At 39.6% G+C, this 22,711-nt stretch overlaps 2 protein-coding genes across 2 annotated transcripts; both read left to right on the top strand.

The window, feature by feature from the left end:
- The first annotated feature begins 103 nt into the window (after nucleotides 1–103).
- Nucleotides 104–14,261, top strand: lrrcc1 (leucine rich repeat and coiled-coil centrosomal protein 1). Its single transcript, XM_079348957.1, has 19 exons — nucleotides 104–556; nucleotides 1,183–1,388; nucleotides 1,544–1,609; nucleotides 1,708–1,875; nucleotides 3,854–4,020; nucleotides 4,857–5,072; nucleotides 5,498–5,697; nucleotides 6,482–6,641; nucleotides 6,866–7,014; nucleotides 8,026–8,230; nucleotides 8,491–8,630; nucleotides 9,594–9,795; nucleotides 10,385–10,570; nucleotides 10,808–10,982; nucleotides 11,486–11,649; nucleotides 11,815–12,023; nucleotides 12,246–12,383; nucleotides 13,038–13,173; nucleotides 14,016–14,261. The coding sequence occupies exons 1-19, from the start codon at nucleotides 513–515 to the stop codon at nucleotides 14,124–14,126; spliced, it is 3,042 nt and encodes a 1,013-aa protein (XP_079205083.1). The 5' UTR covers nucleotides 104–512; the 3' UTR covers nucleotides 14,127–14,261.
- Nucleotides 14,262–14,873: 612 nt separating this feature from the next.
- e2f5 (E2F transcription factor 5) lies at nucleotides 14,874–22,711 on the top strand. Its single transcript, XM_079349480.1, has 8 exons — nucleotides 14,874–15,197; nucleotides 16,366–16,475; nucleotides 16,750–16,915; nucleotides 17,453–17,557; nucleotides 18,010–18,331; nucleotides 20,499–20,636; nucleotides 20,877–20,915; nucleotides 21,588–22,711. Exons 1-8 carry the CDS (start codon nucleotides 15,069–15,071, stop codon nucleotides 21,662–21,664), a joined length of 1,086 nt encoding a protein of 361 aa, XP_079205606.1. The 5' UTR covers nucleotides 14,874–15,068; the 3' UTR covers nucleotides 21,665–22,711.

The raw sequence follows: 22,711 nt of genomic DNA, 5'->3' as shown, positions 1-22,711 counted from the left end.
ATATACATGTATATTGTGGACATCCTGACATATTCATTCAACTAAATACAACAATAACATACACAAACTACTAACAGGTCAGATGCAGGAAGTAAAACTGTCCCGGATGTTGCCGCTAACTACGTCACGTAAACAGGAACTTAGACACTGTACGCGGTCGATTCAACTCGACGCAGGCGACAACAACAAAAGCTTTTATCAACTTATAAAAGTTGTTTTAAGGACTATAACTGGATATTAAAAGCATCTCTTGCTTATTCTGCTTTAAAGTAACGCACCGTTTAAATGTTCGGGATAAGTTTGCCTCCTGAGCGGTGTCAAACTTTTGCTAACATGCTAGCTTGCTGCATCCAATAATTGTTAGTAGCGGGATGTCAAATGTGGTTAGTTTTTATTAACATGTTTATTTTTATTTTTTTTGTTTGTGCTAACTTTGAGCTTTGACGCGTTTACATAAAAGAGTGCACAGCACAAACGGTTGATGAGTAAAACGTCAGCTCGATGTCGTTGCTATGGGAGACAAGGAGCTGAGTCTTATTGACAAGAATATAACAAGGTAAAAGTTGTTTTTACTAACTACAGCTGTTTTTGTAGTTCAGTTTTGCATTGCCGGGCTTTGATAAAACAACTTTGTTTCACTGGCTAATACATGAAATCCAATGCAATGCAAAGCAAACAAAAAAACCTAAATTCTCAGTGTGGTTGTGGGTAAAGTTCATATAAGTAACCTATTTCATCTATTCACGGCCGTTGTAATAATCTTTATATTAACAGTTTTAACTATACTGATTTTTAGCACAATTACCCCCCCCCCCCCCCCCCCACACACACACACACACACACACACCTACACACACACATACCCCATTCCATCTGCAAAGAAAAAACAAGATCTTAAACCCAACCCATGACAAAACAGAAGTATATTAATTTGTCCTCTATTCATATTTTTGAATCATATGAAACACATTTACACAATTTGTGATGGTCATTTTTCTGATTTGTGGGGTTTCACAAGCTCAAGCATTGTTTAACTGTTTCAATAATTGACGTTTATTATTTTACTAAAAATGTTTCTTGAAGAAAAAAAATGTAGGAAATACTTTACAGCAGTGGTAATGGGACTATGTGAGTTTATTTGTCTGGTGAGTTTATTGCCTCACTTCCTTATTTTCTTTTCAGTTTGCGAGATGTCCCTCTAAGTCCCACTGTAACATCGCTTAATCTACATTGCAATCACATCCCAAGGATCGAAGGTCTGACGTCAGCTTGGCACCTTTGGCACTTAGACCTCTCTTCCAATTATATTTCTAAGATTGAGGGTCTAAGTTCCCTCACTTCCCTGAGGACTCTAAATTTATCATGTAACTTAATCAACAAGGTTGAAGGTGAGTCATTAGTCACCATTATAGTTTGTGACTTAGTGTTGCAGCTTTATGGGTGTTCTCCAACTCATAATTCTTCATTACTGTGTTTTGTTTTTAGCCTGACATGATGGGCTGTAAAATCACTCAGTTGTTTATGTCTCCTCCCTTTACCTCAGGACTGAACGGCCTTGTGAACCTCACAAGTTTAAAGTTGTCCTATAATCAGATAAACAACCTCACTGGTGAGTTCATAAGCACCTGAACAGTCTTTGTTTTAAAATGTGTATATGCTCAAATAATACCCCAACTGGTGATTGACAGTGTTGGTGGTGTCATTTAGGCTTATTGTATCTTCATGGCCCGGACTTTAAGTTAAAGCACCTCAGTCTCCATGGCAACAATGTGGACAGCATCGACCACCTCCTGCAGTGTCTGCTGGGATTGCACAATTTAAGGGAGGTCATTTTGAGAGAGGATGGCAAAGACAACCCTGTGTGTAGGTCATCAGGTAAGACACGAGGAGAGCATCTGAGACCAGCTTGAACTTTAAGACCCATATCTGTCCTGTAAATTTTTGACAATAATCAGATGAAGAGTCAGAAGTGGTTACATCAACTTGAGAATATCAGATCCATCTTTTTATTTAAATTGATAAAAATGGGGACTTTCTGAAGGGCTGTATACTGATCTGATCAGTGTTCCCAAGTCTGATAGTCTGTAATGTGAGCGTGTAAATAGAGTGTAAAGTGACAGATTCAACATTATTGACTCAGTTCTCTACATTAATATAGAGTATATAGATACAGTATATATATAGTCTGTACTTTGTAAGCCAGTTTGAACATGACAGTTTCTAACCCTGTTTGAGATTGCTCTGTGTTTGGGAAAGATTTGATGTGCTTGATATTTAAAAAGGCGTTGTAGTTATCAACCTCATCCTCATTGTGTGTGATAAGCTGATTCTTTTGTTCACTCCTTTGTTGTTGATGAGTCACACTCTCTCACACAACAGCATGCCGATAACAATCCCCTGTGTTGTGCTTGTAATAACAATCGGAATGAAAATGAGTGGTAGTCAAGCACACACTGTGGTCCATTTATCTCTTTGTGGATCTTGTGTTCTTGTCTCTTCATAATTGGATTGATGGCAGCTTTTATTAATGTGAAAATGTTGTGATGCTCTGAACTCATTATCCTTATCTTCATGTTCATGATTAATGCACAGCAGTAAGTGTTGAAAGTGTGTGTTTCAGTCCATGTGGGCATACTTAAAAGCATTCTTACAACCCATGCTGTCAATATGAGTGGATACGTCTATATTAGCTGTGCTCATTTCTCATCAGATGAGCCGCATCGATAGAGCATGTGAGGATGTTGAGCGCAGAGCACAGATCCTTTTCATGTTGATTACATTCTTTCGAGTTTTATCTCTTGTATGGGAGGTGGGTGTTGGTGATTTCCACGTCATCAGAATGAAGCTTCAAGCCAATAAAGAAACAGAAGCTATTATATCTGATTGTGGTTTGGGTAAGGTCACCTTAGAGATGCCAAATAAGGCAGTCACAGCATCAGGTTGTAGAAATGTCCTCGTTACTTCCTGTAGACTTTTAATAATTGCAGTCCAATAATTAGACAAAGATGTGCAGGACCAGAACACATGGACATGGTTTACAGGCATCTGTCCACATTTCTCACAGTATGGGTCAACCGTGTTATAAATCTTGGAGAGTAACCGTAGCTCAGTGAGTGCGGTGAAGCAATTTACATTGGATTAAACCAATGCTGGCACATAATGATAAGGTATGCACCCATTTAAGAATACCTCTCCAGAGCTCATCTGAAATCATCTCTTCCTCCTCCCAGAGAGCCCTAACCATATTCAAAGAGGTTGAGGAAAAGGGCTTGAATTATAATTATGTGAAATCATGCCTTTTCTCATGACTGGGATTTGAATAAAAAAAAGTATTTACAGTAGGCATGTATCGACAGGTTTGGACATAGGGCATATGTGTTGTGAGCAAAACTACAAGCTTGTAGGTAATGGAAAAAAATGAACTCCAGCTCCTGGAGTTGAATGCCAAGATTGGAAGATTCCACCAAAAGCCCCATCAGATATGGAGGGAAGAAACCCAGGGTTAGCTGACAAAGAAGCAGATGTTGAGAAAATATGCAGACTAAAATTAGGTTTAAATTGGTTCAAAATTTTTACGGTAGTTTTGACAATTATATTTTAAACCTAGCGGGAGAATGGACTGTTGATGGAGAGAGTGTACCAAAGATGTTAGTGACATGGGTTTGGAAGAGAGGGACTTCATAGCCAACTAAGATGGGTGAGGGTGGAGCATATCAGATCTGATCCAGTATTTTACAACAAGATTAAGATAATTTGATTTAAGGCAACAAAACCACAACAACACCAGATGTTATATCCAGGTCATAAACTCCTTATGTGATTATACTGAATAATGGTGTGTGTTTGTCTGCAGGTTACAGGGAGATTGTTCTGCAGTCGTTACCACAGATCTCTGCTCTGGATGGACTGGACCGGTTGGGAAATCGTCCCCATCAAAGTTTAGGGAGTCCCTGTGATATCCCAGGACTGGAGGACTATGTGGACCTTCTACTGTCCTCAGATACCAGTAACAACGAAGCAGTAAGAAGCGATGCCCGTTTACCAATGAGCAACTCTTGTTCGAGCAGGGAGTCCCTTTTGATAAAGTGTAAATTCAGCAAGAGACACATAGCTAACGCAACAGAATTAAACGGTGCGCACATACTCCAAGAAGATTCCAAACACAGTTTATTCACTACATTCATTTGTAACACAAACGAATAGAATTAAAAAGACACACTATACTAAAAGTAGGTGTTTTAATAAGGGAATACATTATATGAGGTTAAATCTTGTAAAATAGTCCAAGCAAATTGGGAAATGTTTGAAAATGACAGAATCTCCGTTTATATGAGCGTGTGCAGGAAATCACTATAAATTAGTATTCATGAATAGCTCTAATGCTAAAGACAAAGAAGATAAATAATAGTAGTCTTTCATTGTTCAAATGTATTTTGTATCTAAAAAAACTCTTACAGAGACACCAACGAGTCCTCCAAGTCCTGCTCTTTCCAACATGCAGCCCATCGTTTCTTTTTCTTAGCCAAACTATGTTCTTTTATCGTCAAACATGTTTGTAAGAAGCTGTGACGTGATTGTGCTGGTCATCCATCCCTCTGAAGCCCACGTAGTTCATGTGTATAGAAAATTCACATTTGAAAGTGAATTGCTGGAATATTTTGCTATTCAAGGTTATTATACCATCATAGTGAAATCTTCTGTCTTTACTTATACGTTTAAATTTGTTGCACCAGATGGCATTATCCATCTGTTTTTCACATGAGTCAGTCAACGAGCTGCAGTGGAGTGTCACACTGAAGTTAGGAAATGTTCCTATTGAAATGTAAAAAAAAGGGTAATAGAAGTTTTCATTGCAGGGTAGAGGGGAGGTTCCTCTCACCACACCCCGCATCGATAAGGTGCTGAGCCAGTTTCGACAGAGGATTGCCTCTGAAGCTAACCCAGATCCAGTCACACAACCGGGTCGGCAGAGCTTCCAGCCGTTTGGTTCCACTGAGGCTGATCTGGCAGACCCTGTTAATGAACGACGCATCAGGAAACTGGAGCACCAGGTGTCCCAGCTCATCCAGCAGGTGCATATTCAACACCAATAACTTATTTTTGTGCGATGATATATAACATGTAAGTGCTGAACATGTTAGTCAGGTACTCATAGTATTAAGCCGACACTAGCTAAGGATCCTCCCACATAAGGGTCATCTCTGTTATAAACCACATACAAAAACATAAATGTTGCTATGCTATGTTGCAACAATTCCACAAAAGAACACTGTTCTTAAACATGTCCATTGGTGCCAATAAGAATTTAGATTTAATATTTGTGGTCTAAAAGCAAACATGTACTTTTGATTTTGCAGGTGTTAATGTTAAGCTTTAGCTGCAGTCTTTACATTTAGCCATTTGTTTGTATTTCTTCCAACATATAGACAAATAAAAGCTGTCAAATGTTTTTTCCTGTCCAATATTGTGACTTTTTTTTCCCGCTTTATTAACCCAGGCCCCTGCAGATGACAAATCCAGTACTTCTGCTCATCCTGTGGTGACGGTACGGAAGGCGAAGAAGGACACAGATCGCACATCAGAGAGTGAGTGTGACAGCGGCAAGGAAAACAGGAGACGCACGAGGATCCCAAAGCATCACAGCAACATAAAATCAAAGGCGAACTCTAAGGGGGCGAAGAGCTGCCGATCAGACAGGTGAAGCTGCACTAAAACACATTTCATCTGGCAAGTTAAAGACTCTGGAAAGAAACATATTTATGTCTCTGTTATGTATGCACAACCTAATTTTGTAATAGTAAACAAATACATACCAAGCAAAGTTCCAAAAGGTTGTTAATATAAGTTAATAATCAACAGTGCTAAAAGATTGAAGGCACTTTAAGATACGAAATTACAAGCAGGGAGTTTTAGCTTAAGATGTAACTATTACATGTATACATTTACAAAAGTCATCAAACAAAAAAAAATGTTTCACATGTAGGAGTTGAAAAAGCCTAAAATAATAACGTGTTGTATTGGTATTTTTATTTTCATTCCGCCGATTTGTGATAAAATATCAGGTGTGTTGTTTTTTTTTACAAAACTCTTTGTCTCTTTCATCTAAAGGGTTAAAAGTGTTCAATTTTCCTCTCTCAGCCATGTGATAAACTTTCCTACTCTCTGTTAGAAATTACAACTGTCTACTCACTCCTGTGATTAATGGCCACACCGTTGTGGTCAACCCCCTCATCTTACTTCATCAGCTGCTGATGACGTGCTCTCAGGGTTCAGTAATTTAACTTTAGTAATCTCCAGGCTGTCCTCATCAAAAGCAAGGTGATTTTCTTCTATTAGGCCCGAGTTCAATTCGAAGTTGTTCAAACTTTGCCTACCTGCAGAAGTAATCTGCTTTGACCTTTATAGAGCCAGACATTAGCTAGAGGCCTTTAATCAATAACACAGCTGACTCAATACTTTTTACTTTTTTTTTTATGTGCAGCGATCAGGAGAATCCTAAACAGAGGAGTTTAAAGTCTGCTGTGGGGGCAACAAAGAAGGCTTGCAGTGCCGGGAGTCCAACAAGGAGGGTACCTTTGAAAGCTGCCAAGACCTCCAGCGACATGGGAAGAAAATCGGCCGAGGACGAAGAAACCTACAGGGTACTGCATGCATAGGTCACCTGCTGAATATCTGGCAGCTTCTATTTTCAATAATTGAATCTAGTGTGAAAAAAAGGTCATGTTCACATTTCTGGAGGGGAGTGGCCCTACTCTGTGTCTATGCTCCCATAGAGCATATATGTTTTTGTAGTGGCTGGCCGGTCATAGATGGCTGATTATTTCACCTATTTCTACCCCCATGCTAACATATGTGTACCATTCAGACTATTGTGGAGGAGCGAGACCAGGAGAGGGAGAGGCGTTGGAAGGCTGAGCAGGCTGTGAGGAAACTAACAGAAGATCTGAAATGCCTGCAGACAAAGGTCAGCGAGGAGAAGGACCTTCAGAGCATGGCCCTGCACACCACTGACAGGCAAGAGGACACACTCTGAACTCCACAGGAATCAGCTCACTATCTCTAAAGCAGATATTATGAGGAAAAAGGATAAGTGAAAGTGTCTCTGTGGATTTTAGTAGTCAAATGCATAATGGATTCTCATTTTGCCCTCTTCATCTTTTGTTTTGGCTCTCTTGAGATCCGGTCCTACTGCCTGTTTTATTCTTGAACAATGAGTATCCATCCCACCATTAAAATTCTCGTCATCGCTGGTCCCATGAATTCTCATGAAATGATCTGGCTCCATTACCCTTAAAGCATGCCTGCAGTTGTCTGTGATAATAACGCTACTTAGTATAAAGATCATTAGCCTACGCATCCTTCCTGCTTTTAATGCTTTGTATTTAAATTCCAGAGGCTGTAATTATCCATAATTAAATATGACTATCTCTTTCCCTACACTTGTGTGAAAGCATTTCTCTGTGTGGGTTCTTCCTCCTGCCCTGCACAGATAGAGCCATATGCAGCTATAATGCACATTATTCTTGGTTGCATCACGCCCTGCTTAGATAAATCTGCATTACGGTTGTGATTAGAGCCTGGTGACAAGCACATGTCAGCATTATTACATGAATCAATCTTAACTGTCACTTTCTAATGACACAGAACGTGCCTGCTTCTATTAACTCCCTCATTAATCAGGAGATAGATTACAGAGAGGTGACTTGTCATACTGTGGGTGGTCTCACGCTCTTTAGGTTTCATAGTTGTAATGTGTGTCTTGAATTCTCCTCTCTTGTTTTGTTCTTTTCCCCAGGTTGCCCTTGTATGTGTTGCTGTTGCCCCTTTCTCAATGTTCTCCACATTATCATTTTCTCACCCCTTGAGATAAACTTTTTTCCCATCTCTCATGTGACACTCACTCAATTTTAAAAGCTGTAATATTTTAATAGCAGGAAATAAAAGATGGAGGGTTATGCCATACTTGGCTTTGGTTGCATACCAATTTACATGCACAATAAAAAAACGTGCTTTCTCCCCTTTCAGGCTGAAAGACATGTTGCTAAAGGAGCGATCAGGGCGATCTGAGCTGCAGACTCGTGTTGAGGAGCTGGAGGGAAGGTGTCAGTCTCTAACCCAGCAGCTGGAGAAGGCCCGCAGCAGTGAAGAACAACATAAGACTTCACTGTGCAGACTGGAGGAAAGCATCGCCAGTGGAGAAGCACTCAGGGCTGGCAGGCAGGCTGAGGAGGTACAGAAGCTGGTTTAGTATGCCTGAGTGCACAAAGCATTTGGTACAGCTAGTTTGTTTAGATGCATACAGGGGTAAACATGCAGTCTCTACATACAACTGAACACATTAAAATCCTGTGAAGCCCATCATTTTTTCATAATATTGTTTGCCTTCCTGCATAATAAATAAATGTAGACGAGTAAAGATATGGCCAAACAGGGTCATTTGGCTCTAACAGGATGTGACAGGCTGCTGTAAAACATTGTCTCTTTCTTAAGATGAAACGACAGCAGGAGCTGGAGAACAAGGCAGCCGCACTCAAGAGAGAGTTGGACATCCAGAGAGCCTCTGTGCGTCAACATAAAGACAAACTACAGCAGCTGCATGAACTGCTGGCATGCAGAGAACAAGAGCACAGGTACTCCTGAATTCTATGTGTAAGGGGCTCCATACTTTTCATATGAGATGCTTCTAAATGTGGGATTTTGTTTGAGTAAATTAGACTGGTAGACTGGTTTTAAGTGTGTGCTGTATTTATTGTGCACCAAAAAGTATAAGAATCAAAATGAGCGTTGTCAATCAAACATCAGTTTAAACCAGAACAAGATAGATCGGGTGAAGCTTCATAGACTATTTTTTTGAGTATTAAGCTGCTATGCAAATTTACCAAGCAATGCCATCAATCAAAAGAAGTGCCCAAATGAACCATGAAACTTTATTACCTGCCGTAAATGTTCTCCTTTTCATACTTCACAGTAGGCTCTCAGTAAGAAGTGTTTGGAGACATTTGTTTTCAAAAAAATGGATTCCAAATTTTAACACATGAAGCCCCAGAAGCCTGAGTTAGTCGACAAGTCAACCTGTTCCTCCTCACAAGCTCTACATTAAAACACTAAGCACAGGAAACATGAAGCAGCAATCTCAGGCGTTAAAAAAAGAAAAGAAAAAAAAAGAAGCCAATGCTAAAGTGCAAAAACTGTACTTCCTCAAGTGTCCACTTGAGGCTGGCCAAGAAATAGAGAAAACTCTATTACAACCCATTTTGAAATCAAACATGTTCACAGTCTTGTATATAAAAATATATTTTTTGATCAAGCGATATTTCTTTTTTCGTTTACTGTCACTTTAAGGCCCACCTCAACTCCTCCTCTCAACTCCTGTTGGTAGATTGATCAAACGACAGGTGGAGATAGCTTTTACAATATGGCGACCCCAATCATTAATCTCAAAACGTCAATGAGACTCAGCCATGTTTTGTTCAATGAGAAAGACGAAGCCTTTGAATAGCACACCATTGACATACAGCGTGAACTAGTCTTAGGATTTGTAAAGCGTGTTTCACCTATTTTAATGTGCCATCTTTGTTTGCATTGTTACACAGAAAACAACTGGAGTTGCGGTTGCAGCCTGGTGGGGCTGATTTCCATGAGGCAGTATCCAAAGAAGTTGCATTAGTTGAACAGAGACTGGCTCAGAGGGAGGCGGAGCTACAGGACAAACTGGCTGAAGGAAGGAAACATTACGCTGCTCTGGAGGACGAGTTCCGCATGGCGCTAACCATCGAGGCCGCTCGCTTCTCTGAGGTCTGCTTTAAACATAGAAACTTACCTTACAAATGAACCGTAATCAATCAATAATCTTTCCCCTTCTGCACAGACCATCTGGAAATTGACGACTGTGTCCTGTAAGAAAGGGAATATGATTAAAGTGGAATTGAACCCAATCTAGCAGGACTGTGGGTTTCTTTCAGCATGATGAAAGCTGAGATTGAATAAGATCATCACGGTGTAGTACTCTGTGATTGCCACAGGAAGAAAACTTTCCAAAAAGATTGGATCTTTATCAATCGACACATTTTTGTTGTGGTTAAAGCTTATATTCTTCCTGTGCATGAAATGTAATCTCGTCTTGATTACTGAAGCGTGCACAGTCTTCTACTGTACTGTGAGTGACGTCTGACTTTTACAAAACACAAATTGTCCAAAAAACAATAAGTCATTGAAATGTTTGAAATATTTCTTTATCTAAACCTGTAACTGTCAAAGATTGTCTGTCAGACCTGGAATGGGAAAATAATTGATACAATTGTCAAGCCAGTAAATGTTTGGAGTCCTTCACTGTCCCAGATGTCTCATTCACATTCAGTTCCACGTGCTCTCTCTGCCTCTGTAGGTGAAGGAGGCCTGTGATCAGATGACTGCAGAGCTTGTGGAGGTCAAGGCTTCACTCACCAAGTCCCAGGAGAGGGAAAAGAAATCAGGCTCGCTGGTGCAGGAGCTTACAGCCATGGTCAAAGAACAGAAGAGTCGCATCTCTGACCTCATCAAAACCAAGAGAGACGCTGTGACTGATTTAAAGGTACAACAGTTGAGAGAGAGATCAAACTGATTTTTTTAGTGCTGCCATCTCCTTTAAGATGGGTTTTTCTTTTTCAGGGAGATGTGTAGAGATAATCACTTTTGGGCATTATTCCTTTGCCCATTAAAAAATGTTCATACCCAGCCTGCTGTAGTCATCAGGAATGCACAATTGTCCTGCTGCCTTTCCGTCTGGGACAGATGGCCGATGATCATTGTCATACTGTCTCTTTGTTAGAGCCGCATGCATTCCTTGGAAGCAGAGGTTGAGCAGGACCGGCGTCTCAGCCTGCAGCTTGAGTTGCTGAAGAAAGACAAGTCTCGACTGTTGTCTCAGCTCACAGCTCAGGAGTCGGTGATAGATGGTCTGAGAGCAGAAAGGAGGATCTGGGGTCAGGAGCTCGCTCAGCAAGGTGGAAAAAAAATCCAGGGGGGAACTTGTTTTTTACTTTAAATTAACCTCATATTGCATGAAACATATGAAAATCAACTAACACTTGCACAGGTCTTCCATTGGATCCATCTAACTAGATAATGCATTAACCAGGGGTTAGCTTCTTAATGGCTGTAGGAAAAGATAACCACACTTTACATTTTTATGGTTTGACTTTGGAGTGAGTAAGAAGAATACCGGTACTTAATTCTGTACTTGGAGCTGTTTTGAGTAAAGTCTGACATCTAGTGGCTATTTGGAAGAAACACACTTAACCAAAAAAGTCAGTTTACCTTAAAGCCTAATAATGAAAAAATATTGAAAGTTCAAAGAAAAAGAAAACAGGCTTAAAATACAATTTTAGAATTTTAGAACAAAATATTTCAGTACTGATAAACCAAAAAAACGAGAAGTAGAGTTTGATTTTAAGTGCTATCATGAGACACAAAATCAATTCAACACTTTGATGAATATTTCTTGTAGGAGCATCCTTGTCTCAGGACCGTGGACGCCTGGAGGCCAGGATCGAGGTGTTGAGCACGGAGTTGGACACTCAGAAGAAACACAGCGAGAGAGATAATGATGCTCTGAAAATCAAATCCAAAATCATTGATGACCAGACAGAGACCATACGCAAACTCAAAGAGGTGGTCAACTGATTTCTAAAAATCAACAATCTCATCGTTGTTCCCATTTGTGTTCTTTCCAAGGGGAATTCCACATGAATGTTAATTGTAACATCTGTCAATCTTATCCTGCTTTTATCTGCCTCACCTTGGAGTAATATCTCGTATACACTCCTGCTGTCTTAGGCCCTACAGGAGCGTGATGATCAAATCCGTAGGCTGCGGGAGGAGCTGTTGCAGAGCCAGAAGAGGTTCCAGCAGCAGCTGGAGGAGGAAACTGCTCGGCAAGCTGAGCTGAGGGAGCAGGTGGAGCATCTGAGCCTACGCAAAGAGGATTTAAAACAGCAGCTGGAGGATAAGGAGGCAGAGCTAGCAGAGGTCAAAACTGTTTACAGGCAAGTTTTATATCAAAAACACAGACATGCCTGCTAAAAAACTGCTGCATTGTTTTCTATACTTGAGTGTCATTGATACAATAATGCAACATTTTCACTTAATAGCATAAATTAATGTTTTACTTTTATAGAGCTTCAAATGAAAGCCAAACCTTCAGTATTCGCTATTAATTGTGCTTATCACAGTTCTTCTGAAGTTGAATTTGTCTCTCTTTTTCTTAGTGATTCCAGTAAGAAGTGGCAAGAAAAGGCTGGACTGCTCACTCGGCTGGAGAGCCAGGTGAAGCGGATGAAGGAGAACTTTGATTCCAAAGAACAATTGCTCCTGGAGGAGAGAGATAAAGCAGCAGAAGCACACAAGTACAGAATTCTCACTATTTGGTCTAAAATGAAAGAGTAATATTTACATCACCCAATTGAGACCAAAGCATACACTAGATGAGCTTTTTGAAAACATTGTGGTATTTTATCTTTTTACAAAAAGTACCATAAAATCAAGTGATTTTTCATTCTTTATCTGAGTGTGCATGGGAGCATGTGATCATGTGCTTGTCCCGTTATTGTTCACCTAGTGGAAACACTTTAGAACAGCTCTGCAGCTCTCCTTAAGGGCGGAGGAGAGGCAAGTTATGTCCTTGGTCAAAAAAGATAATAAAATACATAGTTTACAATCCTAAAAAAGTAGACGTTTAAGTCTTTAAAAGCTAACAGTAAAAAAAGAAAACTCTTCCATCTCCATCCTTAACCAAGAAGATACAGAACTTTAAAGAGTCACAGCTGTAATGTTATAATACCTAAGTGATTTGGCCCATATGTGTGAGTCAAAACAGAAACAGGAGTGCGTGCTTATATATACATATATATGTATATGTATATGTATGTGTATATATATATGCACATGCTTGTTGGAAAGTGTCTCGGGATACACTTGATTGATTGATTGATTGGCAGGCTGATCATTTAAACATCCTCAAGATGCTTTATTATGTTTGCTTTATGTCATCTGTCTGGCAGAACTGCATTGGAGAAGTTACGGTGTGTTGATGATGCATTTCGAAGACAACTGGAATCCTGCCAAGCTGCTCATCAAGCTCAGCTGCTCCGACTGGCAAACGAAAAGCAGAAACAGATTGAGCACGCCAATCAGAAGGTAATGCATCGTTTCCCTACAGGTAACTGAGAAGAATTGACTCTCACTCAAAGGCATGTAGTGTTGGACTACTAAGACAGACTTGCTCACACTGGGAAAGGAGCAGCTTTAGGATTTGGAGTTTTACCAACACAGCCAAGAATGGCCTGCTTTGTGTGGTCATGTTCTGTAAAGGATAATTTGATTTCAAGGAGCTGGAATTAGTACTGACCATGAACAGAAGATGTTGAAAGGTTTGTGTTACGATTGCGGCAATATGCATCAAGCAGCTGTATTAAACCATCAGTAAATCAATATTTTTCCTCTGTGCTCTTTTGGGATGGATGGATGAAGTAAATCTAGATCATGGCTCGGATTGAACTAGTCTTGTCTGATACTTGACACAAGTCTAATGTCATGTATATAATGTCATGTGTGCCCTCCTTCATTGAGCTTCAAACTAGATTTATTTTATTTGGTTACTAATGGCTCTGTTGTTTAAGAAACTCTGTTTTTTTTAATTATTATTATTATGACAAAGATTTTTCATTAAAAATTATTTTGACAAAACTGATCATTAATCTCCAGTGATCCTCTTTAAAATCTCCAAGAAATCTATGCATATAACTAAGATAGATTTTGTTTCCTCAGGTGTATGTGAGGAAATAAAAAAACCTGTCATACTGATTTTTCATTTTGGCAATTTCCTGTCTGAAACTGGACTCTGTTTTAACTTACATTCATCATTGTGATTTCTTGTACTTTATCCTTTGAAAGTCTTAAACTGCTCCGATATGAAAACAAACTATTTCCAGGTCTCTGTACTGAACAATATTATTGATCTGTGTTTATGTCTCCTTCAGGTTTTTGAAGTGGAGAGGGAAATGCGTCAGCTACTGGAGGAGACAGAAACTAACAAGAGAATGATGGAAGAGAAAATGAAGCGTCTTACAAGTGTACTGAAAGACTTCTAACACTGGACAGGTTTCTTCTCAGGAGCTACGGCAAAGAACAGATTTAAGCAACCCAGAATTGTACAAAGTTTTTGTTGTTGATTCTATTTATTTTAACGTATCATGATTTTTTTAAAATAAATTCTTTGAAGAGGATTTGTTTTTTTAAACGTTGTCTTTAAAATGGTGTTAACATAAATTGGAGGGGAGGGTGGGCTGAGCTCCTTTCAGCAGCAGACTGAAACACCCACCCTGCAAGACTGAGCACTATCGCAGGTTCTTAATTCCATCTGCAGTCAGGCTGTTTAACAGTATCACCACCACATGACTGTATAATAATCATTAATGCTACACACTGTGTGTTTCTAATAATATCTGATCCGTGTAGTGTACTTAGCGCTTTTCTTCGTTTAATTAATGTTGACATGCTCGTACCTGTGGGTTTTTTGTTTGTTTTTTACTTTTTGCTATATTTTTGCTATGCTATTGATACTGTTTATTTGACTGTTTTTGAGCTGCTATAACTAAATTTCCCCTATTGGAGGATCAATAAAGTTAATCATTATCTATTCAAATGAGGAGCGAGGAGAACAACCAGCGATGTGATCGCCTTTGATGAAGTAAACACTGTGACTAATGTAAAACGTAAGTTAAAATGTACAAAAGAAAAAGTAGAAAAAAGTGCTTGTGGAAGGTACCGGTCGGGTTGAAAAGGGAGGGCGGGGTCAATTTGAGAAGGGGCGTCGCTGACAGTGAGGGCACGTTAGGAACAAGGGTTGCCGTGGCAACTGTACCCTAACGTAACGTTCGTTGATTTAAAAGCCGTACAGGTATCGCTGTCCGCCGTCGAGCTTCTGAGGACACGAGAGAAGTGAAATGAAAGTCAAGAAAAGTCTGTTATAGTAGATGAACACAGAAAGCTAATTAGAAGAAAAAAAATACTGCCTTTCTCATAGAAAGAAGATGGAGTTTGAAACCACGGAGACTGTTCGCTCAACACCGAGTCGCCATGAGAAAAGTTTGGGGCTCCTGACGATGAAGTTTGTCAGTCTGCTTCAAGATGCGAAGGATGGCGTCCTTGATTTGAAAGTGGTCAGTGAAACAACGTTGGCAGGCGTCGTGCTCGTGTGTGGGGTTTTACTGTGGGGGGACAATTTAACGGGTTTCTTAAAGGAAGTGAACAAAGAAGGCTGCCAGGGAGCCAGTCAGGTGCATTGATCCTTTTAACAGGTGGACAAACTGGCCGCCATTAACCCCCCTCGCGTCTTCGTTTGTGGGTTAAAAAACGTCAATTTACAAGCTAACAAGCAGTGAAGCAGCTTTACTAGTTGTCAGAGGGTAATTTAGCTTTCTGTTGTTGTATTTTATTCACATGAAATAAACTCAATTAATCATCTCGTATTTTGATTTGAGGTAGAAAAAAAAATCAACCTTTTAAAGTCATTGGCCAACACGACATAAGATTATAATTAAGTGTCTTGAGCAGCATATATTATTAAGTCTCTTTAGAGAGGATTAAAGGAGAATTAGCCTCATTAAATCACAGTGAATTTAATAACCAGGTCCCTTGAAACCCTCTTTTAATGATAAGGGAGATCCCCAGAGGAGGTGTATTGTGGGAAACCACAGTATTTTATCTCTGTTCACAGTCTGACACCAGTCTGGCTGGCAAGCAAACCGGTTCCTGATCCCTTTGGAGCTTACTAAGTCATGATAGAAATATTTAACAGTGTCAGATTGAAGTAAAAACATGATCAAGAAGCTGACGGACAATTGGCTTGTCTTTATTAGTCTTAATTGTGGGCTTATGAAAGTCTCCATCCTGCCATGAGGTGGGAAAGCTGTCTGTAAAGCGCTCTTACTAAGCTCTCTTGTTTTGACCTGTGGATGGGACTCTGTTAGACCTACCTGAAGTGTCCTCCACAAATATACCTTCTTTTTCATCTCACTGTCTGATCAGTACTTTTCCCTCTCTCCTTGCGCGCCAAAGCTGGGTAATGTTTACACAGCAGGGTCCTTAGACCCTTTTCCAACCACTTTCCTCCTCTGCTATTGTGTAACTGTCCTCTTCTGTCAAAGGGTTTGATTTTCTGTTTGTGCAGCTTCATTTGCCTAATCCTTGATTTCTAGTCTCTCTCTTTTTTTTTTTTTATTCCACCTCTCAACATGTTTGCAAAATAAACATGAGGTTTCCTCCTATTAAAAGTGATTCATTTTGTCAACAAGAGCTAATATACTTAATGTCTGTGTGAATGAACAGGCTGCTGACAGCTTAGCAGTGAGGCAGAAAAGGAGGATATACGACATCACCAACGTGCTGGAAGGCGTGGGGTTGATTGAAAAGAAAAACAAGAACATAATCCAGTGGAGGTTTGACAAATCATTTTCTATTTTTTTCCAACTTTTTGAATTTAAAAAGCCTTCAGTGTTGTTGAGTTTCTGAAAGTTGTGGAGTTTACCACTTGCACATGAAAAGTAACATCAGCTGAATGATTCATGCAGAAATTTTATGTTGGCTTTTGACCTGCCAAAATGTAACAAATACAGAGCAAATAATGATGAGGAGGAGAAAACTTTAATAGTTTACATCTGAATTGACACCTCGCATTTTCACCTTTTTATGTGTAACCTTCCCCGGCTCCAGGGGAGAGAACTCAGGCAGCCAAACTCAGGAGGTGCAGGAGCAGGTGAATGTTTTGAAGGGCCAAATTTCTGAGCTGGAGGCCCAAGAGAAAGAACTGGACAACCAGAAGGCATGGCTAGAGGAGAACATCAAGCAGCTGAACCACAATCCCCTCACCAGTACATATCCTTTATTCTGCTTGTAATAATTTAACAATATTGTTCAGTGTACTGTTCTTTACTTTGAATAGTTGTCTTTAATTTGGACTGTACTTTGATGTAACATGTCATGTTGAGACAAATTAAAAGTGGACACATCCCATGACTCCAAATAGTAACTTGAGTCTGGATGTCATGTAAGAGCAAAAGGGGAAAAAAAAAAAACACTTTGAAGGATTTACATTTGATGTTGTTCCCATTAAATGCCTCTTGGTGTGGATTGGAACACACAGTTTGTAACTCGAGTCCAAATGGGGCGTCATTCATTCTCACGGACATGGGGGGGGGGAATCTCCTCCTTGATCCCTTTTCACCGTCTTTGCATATTGCAGAGAGAAAACCCTACAAAGGAAGGATTATGAATCTAATTGCTTTTGTCATTCTCTATTGTGCTGTCACAGCCAGGTTTAATCCTGACACTCAATCTTGTTTTTTTGACTTCATTGTCTCCATTTCACTCCGTTGAGAAAACGTGCTCCCTGTTTCCTTAACACTTCCACACATATAAATTTGTGACTCATGAAGACATCTGCAGTGCCTTCAGCGGAGACACTCTTCTCGCCGTGGTGGCTCCTGCTGGGACTCAGCTGGAGGTTCCACTACCTGAAATGGTGGGTCATTTCTTCAAAGCTGATGGAGGTAACCCTAACACTAACCCTGTGCAGGCTGTTGGGTATGTGCTTTAAAACCAGTGGCTCAGTGGTTTCAGGCCAAAGGTTCGATCCAGACTTTGGCCAACATCCCAAAATAAATGACGCCAGTTCTCTTTTGATTTGAAGACATAAATCCTGCAGCCATGTGAGGGGATTAAAAGTTTGATTTTAACACAAGGCAGGCCATAATTCCAAGAGAGCAGTAATTTGAACCAAAAGATTTCAATGGCAGGCCAGATATGTTTAAATATGTCTAAATAATCTGTTGCACTTTTGTTTATTCTCATGCTAACTAATCATTATTTGTGATTTATGTCTTCATGTGTTCCATTGTAAACATGAAGATGTGATGTTTGAACTGCTTTGATAATGATTCTTCTTCTGCTTCTGTCCTTGATCTGTCTCCTCAGGGTCAGAGCGGTCAGAAGAAGTACCAGGTGAACCTTCGCAGTCACTCGGCTCCAATCCAGGTCATGCTCATCAACAGAGATTCGGACTCAGCAGCCCCTGTGGTCTTCTCTGTTCCCCCCACTGACGACATCTGTCCAATGCCAACTCCGCCCAGCACCCCCGCCAGCCTGCAAAGGTTCCCTCTCACCTCGTCACAGTACTCGACCTCCAACACCACCTCTTCCTACTGCAGCCAGGACTCTCTCTGCTCAGACCACCAGATGGTGCTGCCAGAACACGAAGTGTTGACGCCATCATCCAGCCCTCCAGATGTACAGATGGGTAAGCAAAACCACTTTTAAATATTTGTTCCTCTTTAAGGTAAGGTAAGAGACTGACTAGTGAACTCACACTGCAGCATGTTCAGAGTATCCTGTGTGCCATCTTATATGATCTCATATCGTATGATTTCATTTGATGTCATCAACGAGCAGATGTAGAAACAAAATAAGAGAAGAGGAGGACAACAGACTGTTAGTGTGTGCACTGAGAAGAAAACGGGAGACGAATGCTTAACCAGTCTGGATGAGAAAATGCACATTTTACGAAACGCAATAACCAGAAGCATAGAAGAAAAAGTTATAATATTGAATGAAACAAAAATAAATAAAGGAAGGCAAAAACATTTCATTAAATGGAAAGAAAGAAATGAAACTCAAAAACTAAAGCAAAACCATATATAGATATGTTATGATATTTGCATTGTGGAATATTTTTTACGTTCTGTGAAATTATTTTGTTTGATAGATTTTTTTTTGTGGAATGGTTTTTGCAATTCATCATCGTAAACCTCTAGAGGCGGCTGTATCGGGTAGTTAGTTCCAAGTCCAGAGGCTGCTGACCTCGAAGCGAGTGGATCTTGTTTGTATCCTTTCCTGCATGTCGTTTCCGACTCTTATCGACTGTCCCATCTCCGAGATAAAGACGGAAAAAACACAAAAACAAAAGTCAGAGTCCATTTAAAGTAACATTGAGACTCAAATATTTTGTGCATAGAAAAGTTTTCCACAAACATGAAAATCTGTCACAATCAGAATAAAAGTGTTCACCATAACCCTATGGGAGCTTTTTAAATGTATAAAAATGAAGAAAATATTAGTGAGTATTATTTATTCTAAAATAAAGTTAAAAAACAAAAACAATGAAAGAGCTCCACATATAAAAGAATCCCTTGTCTGTTAAAGAAACGGTTTCCCTTGCATGAAGCCTTGTCCTACACTAACCTCGATGCTCTATCACGCTCTTTCATCTACGTTCCTCAAAGCTCCTTCCAGAAATCACGCTGAATAAACATCCTCCACCCAATGACTCACAGGATGTTGCTCCCACTTACAGCTGACATGTACAGTATCACTTTTGGTTTGTGTACCATAAGAGTCGTCGCGCACATGAATCCAGAGGAGGTTGTGGTTTCTGAACCACACCCCCCCCCCCCCCCTCCAAAAATGACTGCTTATTTCCAAAAGTATTCCTCGCTGTTGGTCCAGCTGAAGTTAATTAGATTTGACATGAAAATAGCAAGAGCATTGGAACTGCAACATACAGTTATGTTCAAGCACGACATGCCTCGTATTTAGCTTCATGCAAACTGCTGTTACAAAAGAAGTACGATTTATAAGCAGATATACATCAACACAATTGTGTTGTGTTCAGAAAAATCCAATAACTTAGAATTGAAGATCAGGAAATTAAACCTGGAGATACATAATTTTAAAAAAACTGCTGTTATACAAGTCATGTGAGTTAGGTTAAGCTTGCTGTCTATCAAGGAAATGTAAATAAAAAACCTGTATGTGAGTATTATGTTACTTGAAACAAAGTGTGAGTGTTAATGTGTCAGTCATAATGACTTGCAGAGTCTGCAGAAGTTAAATTAATTTTTTAGCTCCCTATAAATAACTCATCAAACGGCACTTTAACAGGTCCTCTGAAACGTTGCCTAGTTTTGCACCCCAGACCACAAGATTGTGTTTGTTCCCTGATCGAGTCATGGGAACCTGCTAAAAATACAATTCTGTTGTCGTCTTCCAGTATCTTTAACAAACTCAGCACTTCCTAATCGGTTTCTGGCTTATAAGAAAATGATGAGTCACTGGTACGATGCTTCAGCACTGTTAAAGTGAAACATGAAGTCACATGAGCAGCAGCACCGTGAAAATATACTGATGAATTATTGACTGTTAAATAAATATCACAGTTATGCTACGGATGACTTTTTGGCCAAGAGGTTTTAGCTTAAGTCTGGTCAAAGAGGAATATTTGTTGGACACATTTTATTAGTTTACAGGTACTGAGCTGATGCTTCAGTGTGATTAGGTGAGTTATTAATAGTAAAGGCAAACTTAAAGTTCTGACCAATCAGAGATGACCTGTGTGTACTTGTACGTTTTATTCAGCTTGCTTTCCTGTGCGTCTTCGTGCTCTCATTGACGTCCCACTCTCACTGCAGACTGTCACAGTCAGTCATCAGTCGTATTTGAGCAGCATCAGCTGGACCTGGAGGACTCGGACTTCCAGTCTGTTCTAGAAGTGAGCAGCCTGCTGAAGCTTAATACTGCCGGAGACCACATGAAGGACGACAGAGAAGGTATGGCACGGGGACGCAAACACAGTCCTTCAAAACAGAAATCAGTTTATTCTGCTTTTTCATTTGAGGCTGAAACATATTGAAGTTATTGAAGGCCTCCAGCTGTTTAAGGTGAGAGGTTTTATCTCTAGCTTCAGTAATTGGAGCAGTGAAATGTTGATTAATAATCCAATCTCTCTATATGCTACTTAATTTGAGTTTATGTTCCATAGGTTATAAAAGTTTCTGTTTGTCTTGTAGGAGCTGTCGACCTGATTGATGAGCTCATGTCTACTGATGGTGAGCGTCTTAACCTGCTTTAGTTTACCTTCTAATTATTTACATTACTGTATGTCAGCAAATATTTACAGAAACGTGTATCGAACCATTGGAAGAGTTTACAGCCATAACAGCAGTGCTGTGAGATTATAGATTGGCAAAGCATTATTTTGGAATGACTGCGTACACGTAACAAAGACCCAGTTTGACCCTGCCAGTCAGCACTAGAATAAAGTGACACTGAGGGTTACGCTGATTAAAGGCTGCAGGTGCCGTGGTTAATGCTATTGGCTCCAAGCAAGAAGTTTCCTGGTTCGATTCCCCCGGCGGTTGGGGCCTTTCTGAGTGGAGTTAGCATATTCTCCCCGGAGGTTAGACAAAGACATGTTCTAGTCGAAATGATGTGTAGACAGAGTATCAGAATTACCTTATCTGATGGTGCAGTAGAATTTCATCTACTGCCGGCACAAATCAAGGATCAGAGATTGTCTTAGCAAAATGTAAATGCAATCCAATCCACAGTTTGTCAGTCTCATCGGTTGACTGTTGTTGCCTTCCCTGGAGCTCTCTTGCGAGTTTGTAAAAAAAAAAAAAAAAAAAAAAAAAACTTGCCCATGGTCTTTCTGTCTGTCTTTGCCTTAAACATGTTTTCGGTTTCTATTTTCACATTATTTCTCCTGTATCCTCAAACAGGTATGTACTACAACTTCAACCTGGATGACAACGAGGGAGTGTGTGACCTTTTTGATGTGCAGATCCTCGATTACTGAAGTCAAACAGAGCCTCTGCTGTATACTAATAGCATCTTGGGAAGTTTCAAACTTCCCAAGATAAGGGAAGTTTGAAGCCCTTTTTTGTTCCACTTTCACAGATGATAAATCATACATAAAATGATCATCTCTCAAATCCCTCTACACACATTGGGCTTCTCCACTATTGAGATAAGATAATATTGCCGTACAACTTAATTTTAGTGTACTGACTTTATCCCCTCAGCCAACGTCAAACAAAGTGCCTGTAAAAAGAAGATGCAGACGTTCATGCAGGCCAGAGTCGTCATGTTTAGTGTTTCTTTTATGGTTTCCTGAGTAAATATATCTGCATGCTTCATGAGAGATCCGATGCCTGAGTGGAAGGCAGCCAGCACAAAATCCCTCTTACTTCTGTTATGCATGTAAATACCTTTTTATATTGTTTTGTATCGGTTGGAAACATGAGATCTGGACCTTTTTATTTTCTGTAGTTAATGAACAGCTCGTGGCTGTTGTGCTTGAGTTTATATTAACAGTAATTCACAACATGTGCATGGTTATGTACATATGTCACTTTCTTTACTTTGAGAGTTAATTGTGTAAAAAACTTAACCAAACCATTTATATTTTATCAAAAGCTGTATTGTATTTAAAAGTGAGTATTTTGTTTACATTTTGTGAACTTGTTCTCGTGTAATGCCATGCAAGTTTTCTTTTTTAAATTATTGTAGCACTGCCGTTTATGGCCTTGTTGAGTTTTTTGGGGGGGGTTTTGTTGTTTTTTTTGTTTTAAGTTGATATCTTGTAATGAAGGTATACATTTGATTGGGAAAATATTTTTTAGTTAATTTAAAAATAATAGTTTGTTCTAGTTTGTTAATTCTGATGCTAGTTGACTGCCTTAATTTATTATCTAAACCTAAATATATTTTTGAACAATCTGAAATCGAGAGCTGTAAGTGCCATTTTTGTATTGGTATAGTATTTGATACAAGGAATTTCTTTTTTCTGTAATTTTAATTAGCATATTTCTTGAAAGTGTTTCAATAAAAAGATTACTCTTGA

Source organism: Symphodus melops (assembly GCF_947650265.1).
Source record: "Symphodus melops genome assembly, chromosome: 7".
Lineage (NCBI taxonomy): Eukaryota > Metazoa > Chordata > Actinopteri > Labriformes > Labridae > Symphodus > Symphodus melops.
Note: the sequence above shows the minus strand (reverse complement) of the source record. Positions and strands in the feature narration are given on the sequence as shown.